This window comes from Pseudopipra pipra, chromosome 5 (genome assembly GCF_036250125.1).
Source record: "Pseudopipra pipra isolate bDixPip1 chromosome 5, bDixPip1.hap1, whole genome shotgun sequence".
NCBI lineage: Eukaryota > Metazoa > Chordata > Aves > Passeriformes > Pipridae > Pseudopipra > Pseudopipra pipra.
Genome location: NC_087553.1, coordinates 41722717 through 41742561, shown reverse-complemented (window position 1 = coordinate 41742561; position 19845 = coordinate 41722717). Strand labels below are relative to the sequence as shown.

Sequence of the window (19845 nt, the reverse complement as noted above, 5' to 3'; positions counted from 1 at the left end):
ACACTGCTGTAATGAGCAACATAATGGTGCCTCCTTAGACAAGCAGATCGTACACTGTCTGCCTACAGACTGCCTCTTTTTCTGCTAGGGACAGCAGTTTTGCCTAACTTGTTAATTGGTCCTGTCACAGAGTGGGTATACCATTTTTTGCACTTCAGTGTGACACCCAGAGACTTGCTGTCAGCCTCACAAGGCAGACCCAAAATGGGAGGCATACTTAACAATACGAAGTGATACAGAAACATGCTCTGAGAAAACCAGTTTACACAGAAGACAGGATAACCTGTTTTCCATTACTGGCTGCTTAAGGGTATGGGAATGAACCAAACAGCAGGATTAGGAACTGCAGAGATACACACAAAAGAAAGTTTGGTGTTTCTAAAAAAAAAAGAAGGACACAAATTAGAACTCAGTGAAATGGGCAATCTCAGAGAAAAATACATTATGTGATAGTGGTAACTAGGCAATGCTGTGGTGAAATGCTCACAGATCTGCAGAGCTTGTTCTATGCTTGCTTTCTTCACATTAAGAAAACCGTGTCAGACCGAAGAAAATCCATGTGCGAGAAGGAAGACTTTTTTAACAATGGAGTGAATCCTTGCATGAAACTTTCAACAATAACCACTTGTGGTTTTAATGGTTTTAGAAGAATGGTACAAAAACTCTCAGATTTTGTCAATGGAAGATGGCTAACTGGTGCTTAATGTTTCTTATGGCATGCAAATGTGGATGGCAGATCAGATCCTCCAACAGCTGGAAAACAGTTGGAAAAGAGAAATTTCTTGTTTGCTATCAAAAGAAGCCTCAGATTTTGAAAGCTGACACTACAGGCTTCCAAGAATGCTTTGCAGTGGAGAGATAGACAGAACTCCTTGCAGAATACATTAGCTTTTGCTCCAAGTAGTGCAAAAGGAATTTCAGTAAAGATAAGTAACATGAAAAAGTCACTGTTAAGAAGCTTGGCGAGGTCACAAAATATTAGATTTAGATTATATTTAGCATAGTTTCTGGCAGCTGTCTGCTCCTTGGGAGACATGGGAAACAGGGCAGCTACTTAGTCACTTTGAGCTGATATTTTCTCTCACCAGATCCTGAGCTCTGGAAACCCTTTAGCATTTGAAGAGGTCATTAAAGCCAATCTGAGACTGGAAGCTGAAGGGCTTGGCAGAAAGAGTGGGATTTGAGAGAGAGGTGAAAAAAAAATCGAAGTATACCAGCAGAGCATTAACTCTGAAAGTCATCATCATGTGCAGAAAAAGCAGGCTACCTGAGACAGAGGGACAAATAAAAGTCTATTGCACATTCCTGTCCATCATTAGCCTGCTAATGGAAATATGGTTTTGGTTTAGATCAGAGGCAAGCCCTTGATGCAGTAGGTATCTGCAGTGGGGACAGTGGGGCCATTACACAAGGCTAAAGCCTTGGAAAGCAGCATATAGGCAAACAGATCCATGCTAAGTAAAAACACACTGATACAAAGGCATGTGGCATGCAGGATTTCTTAAAAAACAGTCACAACAAATTTACAGCTCCTTGTTGAGAAGAGTCTGGGAGTTTCTCGCTCATCTACCTTGCAAAAAGAGCACAACTCTGCACACTTAGACTTCTTTTGTTTAAAAGATTTTCTGTAATGTATTTTATTATAGCTTCACCAGAGTTACTTTTGAAAAAATTAAGCTAAAAGGAGACAAAATCGTTCAAGTTTTGATAAATATGCACAGTTAGTTACACCTTGAAAATCTCTAGCAAGGAATGATATTTCTCAGCACGAACCAGGCCTGGTGCACAAGTTTCCTTTAAAATGTTTTCTCACATATTTTACAGATGAATATTAAATAACTCCGCTTTGGGGAAGGGGAGAGAAATAAAGAGTACACCAAAAAGAGAAAGAGCATTAAGAGTTCAGATTTTAAGTAAGTAAAAGATACACAAACCTTAGTTATCTTGAAATATTTAACAAAACTTATTGTTCTGGTATCCTGAGAATTCGTAAAAGCTATTTTCCTGAAAAGTTAATTCTTGTTCCAGGACAGCAAGGGACAATTCATTCTTTGGTCACCCAGCAAAATATCAGTGCTCTCTCCAGTGGAGATTTCATGATCAGCGATGTTCAAAATCTCCCAAAGCTAATAAAAAAGGGGAAAATTATTACTGCTCTTAGAGAAAAAAAATTAAAACACTGTCTCATCAAGTTAGTTCCTAACAAAATAAGTCTCTACAGATCTACTACTGCCACCTGAAACACATCTGTGTGGCTCTATCTACATTGAGAAAAAACTGCAAGGTTATTTTCCCCCCCTCACAGCTTGAAAAGTAAGTAAAAAGCTTGTCTGGCTGATCCTGGGAGTTCATCTTTACATAGATCACAGACTGCAGTTTCCAGCTTTGGATAGATTTACTTATATTAATAATCACCCTGAAAATTCTTTTCAGAGAATCTCAAATAATTTCAATAAAACCTGTACAATTAGGGAAATGATTGCACTAACAACCATGTAGATTAGTTATGACGGAGATCTGAACAGACACTACATTTAATTAAGCAGAATAGTTTTAAAAGCACAAATGTAAACCTTAGAGATGGTGGCTCATCTGATGTGACGAGGAAAAGCTCACAGATGAAGAATACGCTAATCCACTTCTTGAATAGTGGTAAACACGGATAATGCACACAGATTCATTTTGGCCATGCTTCAAACTTCCAACCCTTTGTTCTTAAGCCTCACAGGACGGCTTTGAAGTTGAGGATAAAGCTCCTCTAGCACACCATTACCAAAGAACAACCTTCTGATTATGATCTCATGAAAGTGTAATCAATTACTTACACAAGTTAAAAGCCTGGCAAACAGCAAAGGTCACGTAACTGGGCCTTTATTGAGTCCATGTGTTTCACTCTTGGCTTTAACTGGCACTCCTGTATAATAAATATAAATATCTCTCCTCAAAATGTAAGCAGTGAACTTAAGTTATGAAATCTCACAGCAGCTTTTGCCAGGCTGGAGTCCTTCAAGAGTGTCAAAGAGGGATGCTTCCACTTTCGTGTCCCCACGTGACAGAAAGTTTGCAGCACCTCTGAGTGAGAGTTTCTTTATTTACTGCTCAGCACATTTGTCTTTAGCCTTGTTTTCTAGGCAAGTGAGTGTTTAAAAGTTATGCTGAAAAGGTTTTGAAAAAAAATCAACTCCATCCTGACTAGTTGTTAGGAAAGACTTCTTTAAAACTGCTCTTTTAACATCTGCTGCGTTCATTTTCAAATGCCTGTTTGTGTGAAAATGCAATTTTGTTCTTGTTTTACAGTCTGCCATTGACCAAAGCAAATTGTAAATACTACCATAAAAGAAGAACTAAATTCGCTATAAAATATTTGATAAGTGTATCTGAAAAGGAACTTGTGTTTGCTATTGTACCTGAAATCACACTGTTTTTCCACTGAGTGAAGACTCTGCTAAGTGCACATATATTACCATGTAATATTTCCATACACCATACAGGCCTCCACATAGTTATGTCCTCTGTAACTATACATTGAATTTTTAAAAGCAAGATGGACTTATCTTCAGAGTAAAGCAGGGAAGTATATTCTTATCCCCAGTTTCTGATGAGAAACTGAACAGTTTCTGCCTTTTGGGCTGTTTCCATAGGCAGAGTGAGCACAGCTTCATACCTGGGTTACAGTACCAGCCTTACAGAATCCAGTCTTTTGAGCTAAGGTGCAGTGTATTTCCCAGCATTTAAATTAAATATCTGCTTTAAAGCTAGTTCTTCTTTGACTTCCTGTATACTCAGAGGAGAGAGACCAGCACTTGCAAAAGAAAATTCAGCCCAGTCAGAGTCTGATTTACCTGCTGTCTTGAACCACCTTTCTCTCTCCCTGGGTGCAGATGGAATCTATTCACAGCATAGGCCTGGACTCTGCTGACTTGACTCAGGGTCAAGTTGAGCTTCCAGATGAACCCTTTGAACACACTTGCAGGAATAAGTCCTATTCAGAAAGGTGGGAGGTTTATTTTATGAAAGCTGCATCCTTCTGTTGTGGTTTTTTTTTTTTGCTCTGGACAATGTGACCTATCATGTGTCAGTACAAATCCTGACAGAGAGGACCAGGAGCTGAAAGTTCCCCAAGATAATGTATTGAGTGAGAGAGAGAGACCTTAACATCATTTTTATTAAAGAAAATGCAAGAGGGACAGTTTAGCCTCAGGCATGAATGTGTGGACCTCCCCAAGCCAAATTTAGCTCTGATGAATAATAAGCAGGAGTCTAATAACAGCAAAAATCTATATTCTGCTTTCAGATCACTGTCCCATTTGGGATTCAAGAGTTTTGCTAAGATCAGAGATATAATTTATTCCTTGATGCACAGCTATGGCAAATCTGGTCTGCTTTTGCAGACTGAGACCAAATCGTCCTTTTTGTCACTCAATACATCCCAGATATGCTGGCAATCCATAATTTCTGCTGAAGTCATAGGCTGCTGGAGATTACCCAAATCCCATAAACCAGCCTTTACTGACAGATGAAGTGAGTAGTTCTGGGCTGAGTGTGGTCCACAACACTTTCAGGAAGAAAGAAACACTGGAGAAGAACAATGTCCAATACCACAAACCTTGCTGAGCTGTCAGGTCTGCTCTTTGCATTACCAGCTGATGTAATCTTTTTGAATTTCAATAAAGCTTTTGATATTGTCTATCATAGGATCCTTCTGGACAAAATGTCCAGCACACAGCTGGATAAACACATCATGTGGTGGGTGAGCAATTGGTTCATGGGTAGAGCACAGAGGGTCATAGTGAATGGGGTAACACCAGACTGGTGACCTGTCACTAGTGGGGTTCCACAGGGCCCTGTTCTCTTCAACATGACTTTGACACAGGACTGGAGGGGATATTAACTAAGTTTGCAGGTGACATAAAGCTGGGAAGAGCTGTTGCCTCCTTGAGGGCAGGGAGGCCCTGCAGAGACATCTCGACAAGTCAGAGGACTGGGCAATCACCAACCATATGAAGTTCAACAAGGGGAAGTGCCAGATTCTGAACCTGGGATGGGGCAACCCTGGATGTTTGTACAGGCTGGGGAATAAGATGCTGGAAAGCAGTGCCATGGAAAGGGACCTGGGAGTCCTGGTTGATGGCAAGTTGAATATGAGTCAGCAGTGCCCTGGCAGCCAGGAGGGCCAACTGTGTGCTGGGGGGGGCATCACCAGCTGGTCGAGGGAGGGGATTGTCCCGCTCTGCTCTGCACTGGGGCGGCCTCACCTTGAACATTGTTTTGGGAGTCACAACATAAGAAAGGTATTAAGTCATAAAGAGTGTCCAAAGGAGGCAATAAAGATGGTCAAGGGCATTGAGGGGAAGCTGTATGAGGAACAGCTGAGGTCACTTGGTCTGTTCAGCCTGGAGAAGAGGAGACTGAGGGGAGACCTCATTTCAGTCTACAATTTCCTCGTGAGGAGAAGAGGAGGGGCAGGCACTGATCTCTTCTCTGTGGTGACCAGTGAGAGGATATAAGGGAATGGCCTGAAGTTGTATCAGGGGAGGTTTACGTTGGATATTAGAAAAAGGTTCTTCATCTAGAGGGTGGCTGGGAGCTGGAACAGGCTCCCCAGGGGAGTGGTCACAGAGCACCAAGCCTGACAGTTCAAGAAGTGTTTGAACAATACTCTCAGGCACATGTTGTGACTCTTGGGGATGGTCCTGTGCAGGGCTAAGAGTTGGGCTCCATGATCCTTACGGGTTCCTTCCAACTCAGCATATTCTGTGATTTTGTGATTCTGTGATCACTCCAGGGCACAGAAATTGTACTTAGCATACCAGCCTGTGGGTCAAACCCTCCCTGTCACTTTCAACGGGACTCACTGTGATACCAGTCAGCTGAGTTAATTTGTTTGGTTCTGCTTGAATTTCTGCCAGTTAGAAGATGCTTGGGGTTTGGGAGTTGATTCTGTTTTGATTTGATTTGCCATATTTCTGGTAGCTCAAGGCAGCCTAAGACTGCGCTGTTGCACTTCCACCCTCTTCAGACACAGCCATGTGATAAGCTAACCAAGACAGCAGATCAAGTTAAAAATTAATCACTTCTTTCTCTAGGGCTAGTTTTCAACGAGAACAGCTTCCTGAGTAGCCATATCAGCACTGGTACAAGAAAGAGAATGGAAATATGCGACCAGGGACAGGAACAAAGATGAGACAATGTCAGCTGCCAGCCTGATGAAAGCTGTTGTAGAATGGCACTGCAAGTGAGGTGAATTGTTTCCATGCTGTTGACAGATGTTAAATTTCATTATCCTTTCATTATGGTGAGGAGAAGAAGCCAAGCCGAGAATCATCGCAAGAAGGTGGTTCCTCCAATGGACTGCTGAAGCCAACCAAACCTGCACCCCAATAGAGCACATGAATTTCCAATGGCACTACCAGAGCTGTCATGGGAATACAAAGCTTTTTATCTCTGTGGAAAACAAAAAATCTAAACACATGATCCCATCCTCAGAAATATCTTGTTATTGCTCATTAATGTTATACAGCTGGAATAATTCAAGCTGACTCAGGTTTGTAATTTTTTTTAGCTTTAGGTTTTCAGCAGTTCATATTACTGGTTTTCTTTGCAGCAACCTCAGACTACAAGAACATGTCTGAAACATGACCACAGAGCTGTACTCTGTAAATGGAATATGACACACCTCTCAGGAAAGTGAGACAGATGCCAAGTGCTGTCTTTCTAACTGTGGCAGGCCACATAGGTGTGCTGGGCAGCTGAACTGAGAGTAGGCTGCCCATCTGTTTTCAAGTGGCTTTCTTGCCACGTCTTAGAAAAATGTCATACAGAGTCTTATGGAACAGATTGAACAAGGATGCTGCACCAGGAGGCTTTTGTGACCATAGCAACCATACATACAGTCTCCCAGTGAGGAAATCCACTGGTCAGGATACGACTTGTCTCAGCTAAGGATGCTGCTGCTCTGGTGCAAAAGCAAGGCCCATGCTCTGCTGGTTTTGCCCATGAGGTGCTCAAGCAAACCGCACTGGAACATGGACCCTGAACCAAGTGAGCCCAACACTCCAACAGCCTTTGCCATCAGGGTGGTGCACCCAGCATAGGGCTCCCTCCTGTGGATCTCCTACGATGTACCAGAGAAGGACTCTGCAGCAGGTACAGCTCAGGAGGCTGCAGCTGAGGAGGGTGCCACATAACCAGCTCTCTCCAGCTCTGTTCAGACAAGGGGCTCTCCCACACCCTCCCCAGTGTGTGGGGACGGAGATTCAGTCTCTGCTTCACTCGAAGTGAAGAGACACGCTGCATTCAGTTCATGCAACAATTTTCAAACTTAAATCTCTGAGGAACAAAGTAGCTTTTCTTCCTAACCCTTCTACCTTTCAATCTGCTTTTTTTCTTAGGGAAATAGAGGAAATGCTATACAAAACCCACTTGTTTTAATAAAAAGTTTCAAGAAGTCTTATGGCACCCAGTTAAACAGTCAGAAACCAGGAAATACCAGTGAATAATGCTGTATGTACAGACTTAACTCTGGTTTTACAGGACATTAAAACCTCATTAAGAACACGAGCCCATACTAATTCTCATATATGAGACATAACTCGATGCAGCTTCTTTTGTAACTGTGAATCTTATACAACCAAAGAACTGCTCTTGCAGATTTCCTCAGAGTGAATGGCTGTTATAAATGTAGAGTAATCTTTGAAAATTCGGCTCTTTCAGTCAACTGGACACCTTAATATGCAGATTCACAATAAACTACTTGGTTGCAAGCGGTGCAGTACAAGACACGCAGAGATTAGGGGAAAATATGCTTCCACATGAAAGCCAACTACCTTAATGTAATAGTTTGTTGCTGCAACCTTTCAATTGTATTTAATAAACTGGAATACATATGTATTAAGGGTGGCATAAACTGGAACGCCACAACTTGCTGACCACAAGATTCATTAGAAATGTTTTTTGGGGAAATACGTATGGAAAAAAATGTCAAGCCCAAACCATGCTGGTCTTATGCAAATATCCACATATATTTCAAATGCAGATTTTTAAAGTAATAGAAGTCTGTTTTCAGAAAAATTATGATTTATATGTAGGCTATAAACATACATCTGCAAGACAACAGGGGAACAATGCATCTCAGTTAAAACATCCACTTTCCATGATATACTGAAATGTGTGTTTAGTTAATAGTTGAATTTCCAACATGCAGGTTGTTCAAACTTTAATCCAAGGATTTTGCTTTTTCAAAGAAATGTTCTCAGATATTCTCTATGCTTTGAGAGTAGTTAGAGGCTCATCTTGTGCTTGCCAGAAATATAACTTAGACTCTACCACAGGAACTAATCTGTGTATAGCATTACTAAAATCTGACTTATCTAGAAGCCTACAATCAGAGATGAAAAGCAAGCTTCCCGTAAACACCTCTGCTGCTTGATTATCATCAGATAGATGCTTATGCATTTGAAGTAAACTGTCCTGTGAATGTGCCTGGGGTAAGAAAAACCAGATTTGATGTCAAGGCATAATAATAATGTGCAAAACAGTGTTGGAAACTCTCATAATTGAGTATCACTCCAAGCAATTCTGCTCAGATTATAAGAAAAGCTCCAGCCCTCCTTTCTATGCCTCATCATGTTTAGGGGAGTTCCTGCAGACTGGCTCCTTCCTCCACCTTCCTCTCTCCTGAGGGGAATAACCAGACAGAGTCTGAGCAGGAGACTGGCACAACTCTCTTCTGTGCAGAGAGGATTAGTTTGGGGATTTTCTTCTGTTTAAACAGGGAATGGTTATAAAGGAATCAGAGAGGGAAGAATCTCACAATACCACGTTCACAGAAGGCAACGGCCATCCCTTTCTTTTCATCTCTCACAAAACTGGCTTTCTGCTTCCTGCTCTTCATGAGACCTCTGGACTGGGGAAGGGAAGAAATCCTGAAGAACCCGGGTATGCTCCATCACCTGCTCTAAACCACAAAGGGGAAAGACCTCACTGCAATTTCCTCAGTTTTTGCAGAGAGGAACAAGAATATATAAATCAATATAAACCTACAGACAGAAGTTTCTGTTGAGGTTGCTGGGGTTGGGAAGAGGTGGAGTAATAAGAGAATTTACAATAATTTGCAGAGATGGTGAGCTCTATGCCTCCATGTCACCATTCCTCCTGTCAACAAACTTTCAGATTACTCATCCTTTTAAATATTTCTCAGTAATTTATTTTAATTAATTTATACTGCTTGATTATATTTTACAAGATGAGAAAACCACTATTTTTGGATGAATAAAAGTATTATATAAAGATGTTACACACTTAGAAATGTTTTAAATCTTGTAATTCTACTGTCAGGTTTCAACTCATAGAATCACGGAATGAAAGTAATAGTGGCATCATGACACTAAAAAAATTATGAAGTTTATTTGACTGTAAATGTTTGGCAGGACAACTAAAAAGGGTCCATAAATTAAGCAGGGTATTCACATCGATACAATTCAAATGTGAACTCTGTCAGCAGGCAGGATAAGATACAGACTTTGTCCCATCAAAGGAAAGTTGCTGTTATGCCAAGTATAAATGTGAAACCCATGTGGCTCTTGATGTGATGAAGGCTTCTAATTTCTGCCTGTAAGAGACAGTATAAGCTTCTCTACCCTGTATCTAATACCAACGTGTCACAGTTCTGACCAGAGGGAGGCAACCTGTTGGGTTACAAGCTTTCAGCTATGCTCCTTTGCCAACACAGAAACCAGATCATGTCTGTGCTATCTAAATAGATGTTCCTTTGAAAAACTGGAAGGAAGGAGATTAAAAAAAAGCACCAGCATAAACAAACAAACAAACATACAAATCAACCAAGGCAACTGCCAATATGCCCTGCTGGCAAATTATTTCCCAGCTCTTAATATGGCTATGCATGTCATTTGTTGCTTGTGATGACAGATGTGCTCTGCTGTGCAACCTGCCTGTTCTCCCTGACAGTCCCTGCAAAGAACACTGCAGGCACACAGCTGCTTGCAGCAACTTCATGTATCTGTGGCTTCAAGAGGGAAAAATAAATTTGTTTCAACCCAATTACTCACATGGACTCCATTTCAACAGTTCAATTTACTTCCCAGAGTATCTGCAGGGAAGAGAACTGGTCAAGGCTCAAACTTGGAAAAATGAAAGCAGTGTTTACTGCAGTTTAAATGGAAGAGGTTGAAGTTGGTACTTGCACTCCTTACTGAAAGTGTTCAGTGGACTTGATATTTGCCTATGCGGTTTTAAGTGTCAGATTCTTAGTGGCTGTATCAATATTCACATATTTGCAAGTTGAGGGCAAGGAGAAAACATTATAGGGAGAGCCTATCTTCTGCTCATCAACAAGCTGTGATCTCTCCATGTCTTCCATGCGGTCTGAGGAAAAATAGGTTCATAATCACAGTACTGAAGGTTCTGAACTCATTCTCTGATGGTCAGGATGGTCCAAGAGCCTGCCCTCTCCTCCTCTGGCCAGCAATCATTGCACAGGCTGCCTCTGTGGCCCTTGCTACTGGTTTCTGTGCTTCAGAGCTGGAGACAGATCTTCTCATTAGTGGGCTGCTGTTTGGGGAGTTTGTTTTCCCTGGTGACGGGCCAAAACCTTAGGCTGGGAGACTGCCACGTCTGATGTCAGTCATATTTATTTCCTTTAGGATCAGATGGGTTTAACTAGCTGTTTATCCAGGCAAAGGGGTAACTTTGGAGGATTTGTGGGACCAGGTCTGAAAGCAGGGTTTGGTCGTCAAGTTATTTACTGAAGTATTTGGCTGTGATGGCAGCAAGTGCTGAAGCAGCTCAAGGTAATTGCCTACTTTTCCTTGTATAGTCAAACAAGATGGACTCCACCAGTTGGTTGCAAAACAAAGCAAACTTTCATTCTCCATGCAAAAAAATCCAGGTGTCTTCCTGCTGTTTGGCTGAAAAAAAATCCACCCCAAAGCTTTGCAAGCCATTGCTGAGGTGTTCTATGAACAGACTATGAATCCACATACTATGGTGGATTTCAGGTATCATAGCTGGATAAAGTCTTCTAGTGCCTCTGTACAACAGTATGTATTTGCTTTATCTATATTCCTTTCTTTTGACGCAGATTTTGGTTTGCTGCTTTACTGTGCTTGTACAAGCCAGTCTCAGTTTTTTGTTCCTGGCTGGCTCATTTTTCGTTAATAGCTAGCTTGGGAGAGGAGACCAGTGGCTTTTGTGGACCTTGACTTCAGTAAGGCCTTCAGCACTATCTCCCACAACATTCCCACAGAAGAAGCAAGGAATTGGCATTACATAAGAAAGGTGGACTGCTCCAGTTGGAGGCCAACTGCTAGTGGTGTACCTCGGGGTTGATACTAAGTCTCATACTGTTTAACATTTTCATTAATAACCTGGACTTTGTGACAGAGTGCACCCTCAAAATTTTGTAGATGGTACAAGACTGGGAGGAGTGACTGATACACTAGAAGGTCCTGCTGCCATCCAGAGGGACCTCTACAGGATGGAGGAATGGACAGAGAGGAACCTCATGAAGTTCATCAAGGGGAAGTGCAATAACCTGCACCTGAGGAGGAACAATCCAAGGCACCAGTATATGCTGGGGGCTGACCAGGTGTAAAGCAGCTTAGTAGAAAATTGCCTGGAGATCCTGGTGGACACCAAGTTGACGGGGAAGCAGCAATGTGCCCTTGTGACAAAGAAGGCCAACAGCCTCCGGGGGCTGCAGCAGGCAGAGCCCTGCCAGCCTGTAGAGGGAGGTATTACATTTCCACCATGCCCGGGCTACAGTTTGATATAGTGAAGAGCTTGGCCACAATTAAACAGTTAAAAAGCAAATAAGCAAGCAACAACCTCCCAGCATAACAAAAAAAATCCAATATGGTAGAACAGCAGAATAAAAGAAACTAATGCAAGTAAAATAGCATCTTTCAAAAGGTGGCATTTGTACACAAAAAGGAAAATAAAAGAAGAACAAACCCTGGCAAACCAAGTGTAAAGCCACAGGGAGGTAAAATAAAAGATATTTTGAGATGCATTTTCTTGAAAGCTTTAAAAATATTAATCAGGAACTCATTGTTCTGAGCTAAGGTATACAGTTCTGAAAACTCAGTTCAACATGATGCAAATATCTACTACATATCAGTTTTGAAAGCTCTGGGTAGCATCATATTCCTTACATGTCTGCATACCCTCGGAAAAGTGTGGTTTCTTACATTTGCTTTGTATGTACGTAATTTACTTGGCAAGTCAATCATTCTTGTAGATACCCAAAAAACCTCTTTGGAAAGCAACAGAAGATGTTAAATACATGAAAAATTCTTCTAGTTAGCTCTTACTTTTTACTCAGTGGCATTACTTGTAATGGCATTAACTTTAGACCACTAAGAAAATACCTGTGAAACTGTCTGTAAAAAAAGAGGTGATGTTGACAGAAAACATTTTCACTTCCACAAAGAAGAGGAAAGCAACACAGCCTGGATTTATATTTCAGGAAAGCTGTTAGTAACACAGGGAGCGAAATCTGTACATTTTCACAAAATACAGTCTTGAAGCTTGGGGTGTCCTTGTTAGTTCCAACGCTTTTCAACAGTTATGTTGTACATTGTGGCCACTACTGTAAAAGTAGTGAAAATATTTTATTACTCTAGGAGGTTTTTTGCTAAAACTGTATTAGAATATTTATAGAAAGGATAAACAATGAAATCTTGAAGAATGGTTTACTTAACACAGCTTTACACTGCTGTGTAAAAAGAATAATTGTGTAGTTTACACATATACCATGTAAATTACTATGGAACCCAGATGTAGGTTACACTACAAGGTGCTATGTAACTCATCTCTGCTGAGCAATAAATCCCCCCCCTTTTCTTCTTGGTAAAACTTTCAGAAACTTTACTGCTGTTTTCTATCAGCAGATAGAACAGATGGCTGGCACATGCCTGCTTTACTAAGAAAGAGGGATCTCCACAGTATTACTTTGATCCCTGGTGGCATGTCTACAACACAGAGATGCAAAATACCACAGCTGAGCAGAATCTAAATATTAAAGGTTTGGTGCTGTGCTCTTGATATGAGAACTCCCTGTCTAAAAATCATGCTCACAATATGTAAACATCTTCACATTCCACATGGAAATTTTGGTATAGAGCTCAGAAAACAAAGTATTTCCCCTGTCTGGTGACGGGAAACCACAGTGAAGGTACTACTGTAAATCCCAAAGGCGCGAGTTTATGCAATTACTTTGACCAAATTTTGAGAACAGCCATACTTTTGTTGGGGAAAAAACCCTTAAATTTTGCATATAAGACATTTTTTAAACTGAAAAGCATCACTGTAATCACTGGGTATGAATAAGATATTTACAAAAAGTTCAGCAGTTTCTTTGAAGAAAAGTTTCCTTTGAACAATTACATGTTCTGAAATTCAATATTTTTTCATTTCTTTCAGTTCATCAGGGAAATAGCCATGTTTGAATGGAGCACCCTATTGCATCGCTAATGCCTTAAAACTGGTGATCTGTTAGCTTTTCTCTGGGCAGGAAACAAATATTCTCCTGGCATAGCTGGATATCCCATTTTACCTTGGCGGTCAGGCTACACCTCAGCCATATAAGCCAATTCCAGAAAACTCAACTGAGCTATTCAGTGTTGATGGTCACATTGCTGAGGTCAGAATTAGCCTCCAGAAGCTGTTAATTATATAGCATTCCTAACCTTCACTTTACAATATAGAAACAATACTAAAAAATGCACTGATGACATATATCCCCTTTTTCTGAGAGCTGGGTATCTTTTTTTTTTTACTCAAGGTTATCAATTATTCTTTGAGAGTTATTTCAGATGCCACATCATGAACATGCATTCAACCATGCACCAGGAGAGGAGCTGTGGGGTACTCATAACAGTGGGGAGTGGGAAGTGAGCTGCTACAATAATTCATTTGACCTCAAATACTTCTCCCATATCTGAAAGGAAGAAAGCAGCATGGGCAGGTTGTGGTCCAGACTGACTGTTTCTGTGGATCAGACCAGTGACTGCTACAGAACAAAAATTCCAATTTGCTTTTTGGTTTCTTTTTTTACCCCTGTCTATTAAATCAACCTGGCTGCTGCTCTGTCACTGAGCACTAATCAACTTTTTTTTTTTTTTTAATATGGTTCTCTCCCACCAGTGCTCACTCACATGTGAACTTCATTGTATTGCTGTCAGAAGTCTCACTGGAAGTTAAGCATACATACTGGGGTTTGTGGATTTGGAGCTTAAATACCTGCCATAAGCTCCTAAATGCTGTAGAGATGATGTTATCACTGCAGTCTTTGGTACCTTCCACTGGTGGGCACAGGGAAACATGCCACAGCATTAGTCAGCATGATAAGGTCTCACTGGAAAGTTTATAAGCTCAATCTTCTGCAGACGACAACATCACCATTTGGAATAAGAGCAAGAAACACACCAGTGAGCTCTAGCGGTTACACAGATGCTTATTGTATACTATATATTAACACTGATTTTTGCTTTTTTAAACCTTTTAAATCAAGGAGCAATCTCTGTAACTGTCAAATTTACCAGATTACTTTTTTTTTTCTAAAGAGAATATAACATCTGTAATCTTATGTTGAAATTCATAGGTAAAAGCATAAAGTGCATAAAAACATGACAACCCCATTTTGCAGTATTTTAACCTTCTTGTAACCCCTGGCTCATCCTGACTTCACTAGAAAAAAAAACTATTTTCAGTACCTTCAGACCCTTAAATTTTGGGGTTCCTTTTATATTTTCTAATAATTAATTAGAAGTAACAGACTATGAACTAAAAGCAACTAATGCTTTTCTTTGGTTAATGTTTTCTAGAGAAAATGGTTTTAATTGTTTATCATACAAAATCTTTCTCACATAAAATGTATTCGGGACACAGAGACCACTGTATCAGAAACATAGTATCCAAATGCAGAAGGTTTTTACCACTTCAGTTTACACAGAATACGGGCATAACCTAGTCCTTAAAATGTGCCTTTCAGCAGACATTTTTGAAATAGAATATTCAGCAATGCAGGACTGAGAAGCATGGCCACTCCCTGGGTTGTTTTTTTACTCACCTAGAACTTGGATCATTATTTGTCCCAGGAGCAGGCAGATGAAATCTACCCACATGATATTTATACCCACTTTTTACGGGTGTAAACAGGGATGCAAGGTGCCCTGTTGGAGATCCCAGGTGTGGTGGGTTGATCTTGTCTAGCTGCCAGACACTCACTCAGCTGCTCTCTCACTCCCCTATCTTGTTGATATCAGGGCTAGGAACTATGTAATGCCATAGACAGAATCTCCTGTACCTACTCAGAAGTCTATCTATAGATCCAAAAAGGGTCTAGTCATTCCTAAAGGCTACTGAGAGCCACCAAAACCTTGCAACCCCAGGGAAACATCTTCAAATTTCAAGTAGGATACAAGGTTAAAGTTCTCTAAGGCAGAAGACTCACAGAAGAAATATTTCAGTTTTACCAAACAAGAGGCAACTGTATGTTAGTCAACAGCTGTTTTACAGAAAGCAGCTAGCACTTCAGCATCTCAAATGTCTTCCTTCTTTCAAAAAGGACTAGTTTCTATTTCTTTTCCTTCTTCCTTTCTTGTTCCTCTTTCCCCTTTTCCCTTCTTTTCCTCCTCTTCTCTTCTCCTCTCCCCTCATTTCCACTTCCCATTTCCTCTTCCCTGACTTAAAAAATTTCCATAAAAAAGTATAGGTAATAAAGGTAGCAAGTATTTAGCACTTTCCTGGATGTGTCAATGGAAACTTTTAAGAACGTGTATACTTAAAACCAAAATAGAACATTGGAAAAAAAAAGTAAAACTGTAGTCATTTCTTCCTCTCATAAAATATCGGAAATTCTGGAAAAACATAATGTTAATTTAACCATTTAGGTATTTCACTTAGTAATTATGCCCTGTCTATGAGGAATTCAGTAATTCAGAAAATAGGAAGAGGACTAATGGGTTAAACAGCTTTGCTACTGCTCAGAAGGTATTCTGTCCTGCAAGTTGCACTAAGCAGAACATTTGCCTATACTGTCTTTAAACCTGTGAGTCTTCTCACAAACATCAGTGTTAGAACCATCTTTTCCTAATGACCTACATGTAGGCAGCAAAGGAGGGACAGGAGAGCACAAGAAAGAAATACAAGAGAAGAAGAACAGGGTTCAGTCTAACACCTCGATTGCCCTTTCCAAAAAGAGCTAGTTTTATCATGAACATCGACTGAAGCTGGCAGAGAAATGGAGCAGGAAATACAGTCCCAAAAAACACTCATTATTTCTAGGTACCTAAATGCCAACCCTTGGCGTATAAAGTTGTTTTCTCTGTAAAGCTGGATAGGAACGCCAAAGACCTTGAGCAAGTCATTTAGCCTTTGTGAGCATGTTTGTCTCTCCACATTCTCCCCCCTCTCTACAGGAGGCGATGAAGCATTTCCTAAACTCAGAGGCTTTGTCAGGACAGCAAAAATTGCAAGGCCTCGGACAACACTTCAGACAATGCCAAACAAATTCTGTAGCTAGAAAGAGTATTTTCAAACAACCAAAACCACAACCAAATTTGTGAAACTGCAATTAGCTGAATTATACAACCAATTTTCACCAAGTAATTAGATGTAAATATTGCTTAATCACTAACAAGTTCTTTATTGTATAAAATCAGTGCTCAGCATTGTAAACATGAATTAATTTTATCCATAGCTTTTATGTCACCATGATTTTTTCTGTATCCATGATAATGTATGCTAACAAGTTTCAGCTTTATGCAAATTCAACATATGTTGTCAGTGTGTCAAATCATGCATGTGTTTCTTCATGAAAGTATGTCACAAATTCTTACTTTTTCAACAAAAGAATCCAAAGGGACTCAATACACGGTAGATTCACATGGTTTTGGAACTTAACTTGATAAAATGAAGTCTACAGAAGAGAATTATTATTTACCAGAACTACAAATTACGCCTGCACATTTAGCACATAGAGAGCAATGAATAACCTCTAGTGTATGTCCATAAGCCAAAGAAAGTTGAAAGAAAACTGCATCCCCGTAACTACAGTCCGATATGAAATTTTATGACAAGTACGGGCAACTGGGGTCTTCCAGGTGAACTCTGGCTCACGCGTCACCAGCCTGTAGGTTCTCCAGGGCCCGAGACACCTGGCTCTCCCACGCACCTTACAACCCCGTATCCAGCGCACTTTCCCAGCCATCCGGCCGGTTTCTCGCTGCTCCCCGAGCCCGCCCGCGCCCCGGCGCCCCGCTGGGATGGAGGCGATGCCCAGCGGGGCCGGCGAGGGGCACGACGGCCGCTGATCCGCACCCAGGGCCGTCCCGGCACGCTTCGGAGGGGGTTTCCGCCACTATTCCAAGGCCGAAACACCTGCCCGGCTTTACAGAGCCGCCCCCGCCCCTTGCCGCGGCCCCATCTCGACACCTACCCGTCCTGTTGCCTGCCAGGTGAAGTTCATGGCGTGGATGCCGACGGGGATGGCGGGCATCCTCTGCTGGGCTTTCCTGAAGTCGTGGGTAAACGGGGCCATCTTCCCCTCGGACACGATCAGAATATCCTCCTCGAAGCCTGCGGAAGGCAAAGGGGCGCGATGGCCGGCAGCCCCGCCGGGCTGGGCTCCGCTCTGGGCTCCCGCCCGCCGCTCGGGGGAAGCGGCCCCACTTACCGATGAGGACCCGCGCTTGCTGGGCGTCGATCCACATGTAGAGGGTGTCGGGCTGCCGCGGCGCGGCCCGCAGGCTGCAGAGGCTGAGTGCGCCGCAGAGCAGCGCGGCACAGCACAGCCGCCCCGCCGGGGCCATGCTCCCGCACCGCCCGCCCGGGGCTCGCCGGCTGCCGCTCCGGCCGCGCCCGTCCTCCCTCCCTCCGTCTGCCGCGGGGCGGCCCCGGCGGGGCGGGCACGGGGAGGGCGGCGCCGCAGGCAGCGAACAGCGCGGGCCCCGCACACCCCTGCCCCCGCCGCGGACCGCGGGGCTGTCAGCGCTCCGCTCCCGGGCTGCTGGTGGCCGCCCACTCCCGCAAGGAGTGCCGAGTGCTGGAACAGCGTGCGTGACCCACGCCCCATCTGTCACAGGAGACCTGTGACACGGCGTCCCGCCCCTCTCCCCGTGTTGACCCTCCCCGCAGGGGCACCCCGGCCGTCAAGGTGGCACCACCACGGCCACAAATGCGTCGCTGGAGATACTCGTGTCTTCGTGAAGAAACGAAGTTTGTGCACAGCCGCCCCCTGGCACACGTGCGGTCTGAGTCAGAGACTGGGCGGCATCACCGAGACGGCAGCAGGGTGCAGTGGGGTAGGGCCTCCCAGCGGGGTCCCGCGAAAGTGGGCGAGGCGCCCACCCGCGCTGTTAGGTGAGGCCCTAGGGCGAGCCACCAGCCGGACAGTGCCACAGGAACAGCGCTGCCCAGCCCCGGGGAACGGCGGGGAGAACGTAATAAAGGGAGAAAAGGCTTTCACCTGCCGTTTGTCCCAAGGTCTCGAGAACAGTGGAGACTGAAAAGCACTAAAATGTTGCCGTTTACAGAGAAACTGGAACTGGCTCAATATAGAAACTTAGTAAAATTGAAAGAATTTTCTATTCAAAAAGTTAGTTAAACAGAATCATGCCTTCTAAAGAAATAAAAAATATTGTTTCTAAATTTTCTGGATTCTTCCATAAGAAAAAGAAAAGGGGTTTTATTAACAACAACAACAAACAAAACAAAACAAAACAAAGCAAAAGTGGAAACTAACCAGGATAGATAAAGTTTGAGTAAAACCCCCAACTTTCTGTCTGTAATGTTCTGCCCGGAGCTTGAGGGTATTTTCTGCCTGTGATTAGTGCACTAGATGCTACTGGTGCTGCACCTCATCCTGTAAGCATAAGTGCCAAAGTTAACTGCCGGGAATGGAATTCTTCATGTGATGGAAAACAACATGAAGTTGGTCTTGCTTTTCCAGGCGGATCTAATCAAACAGCGTTCTTCATAGCAGCTTACACACAGGAAAGAGGTACTGAGCTGTATTATTGTTTTTCTTTTTCCTGTTTGAAGGGCAAAGGTAAATTGATAACAGTAAATTGATAATGGCATCTCATTCTGGGGAATCTTCTGCCACTGTCAATGGATCACTTCAGTAATCCCATAGTGCTGTTCCTGTCCTGAAACAACACAAATGTGTACCAGAGAAAACCACACATAGTGACTTGTTGTGTGTAGGTGTGTACATATATAGATAGGTATACATTCAGAAATACCTGGTGATTGTGAAGCACAGTGTTAAAACATCTCCACATGTGTCATACACAAGTACATGTAAGGCACCTGTGCACCTCCCAGCACTTTCCAACACTTACTCCCAGCTTCACTGCATTTTATGGGTGGGAACTTGGGACATGAGTAGTGTCTTGTACCAGGCTACCTGAGGAACATATTTGTGGGTGAAAGTAGGCTGGAATAGAGTTCTCCTAAATCCTCTGGCAGATCCCTGGTAACTTGCCCAGCCGGAAAATCTTAAGCTCCAAAAGCTGGAGTCAAGTGTATGTACTCTAACAGAAATGCTTGTTAGATAGTGGTGACAATTTACAATTTTTTAGTTATTTTGTAGTGTGACCAGCAGGTCAAAGGAGGTGATTCTCCTCTCCTACTCCGCTCTTGTGAGACTCCACCTGGAGCACTGTGTTCAGTTCTGAGGTCCCTAACATTAGAAGGACATGGACCTGTTGGACTGAATCCAGAATAGGGCCACAAGGATGATCAGAGGGCTGGAGCACCTCTTCTCTGAAGATGTGCTGAGATAGATGGGGTTGTTCAGCCTGGAGAAGGCTCCAGGGAGAC

The 19845-nt window shown here is 42.6% G+C and overlaps 1 protein-coding gene across 3 annotated transcripts in view; it reads right to left on the bottom strand.

Annotated features, from left to right (window-relative positions):
* WIF1 (WNT inhibitory factor 1) overlaps window positions 1-17870 on the bottom strand; it is a 43331-nt gene extending 25461 nt beyond the window's left edge. For 2 of the 3 annotated variants that reach the window (XM_064655768.1, XM_064655769.1), the window contains exons 1-2: window positions 17696-17870; window positions 17459-17598 (exon numbers count right to left, since the gene is read on the bottom strand). In XM_064655768.1, the coding sequence (XP_064511838.1) occupies window positions 17459-17598; window positions 17696-17831 (276 nt within the window). In that variant the 5' untranslated portion in view covers window positions 17832-17870. The remainder of the gene's footprint in view (window positions 1-17458; window positions 17599-17695) is intronic. The other variant, XM_064655767.1, reaches the window with a different exon arrangement.
* Between the last annotated feature and the right edge of the window lie 1975 nt (window positions 17871-19845).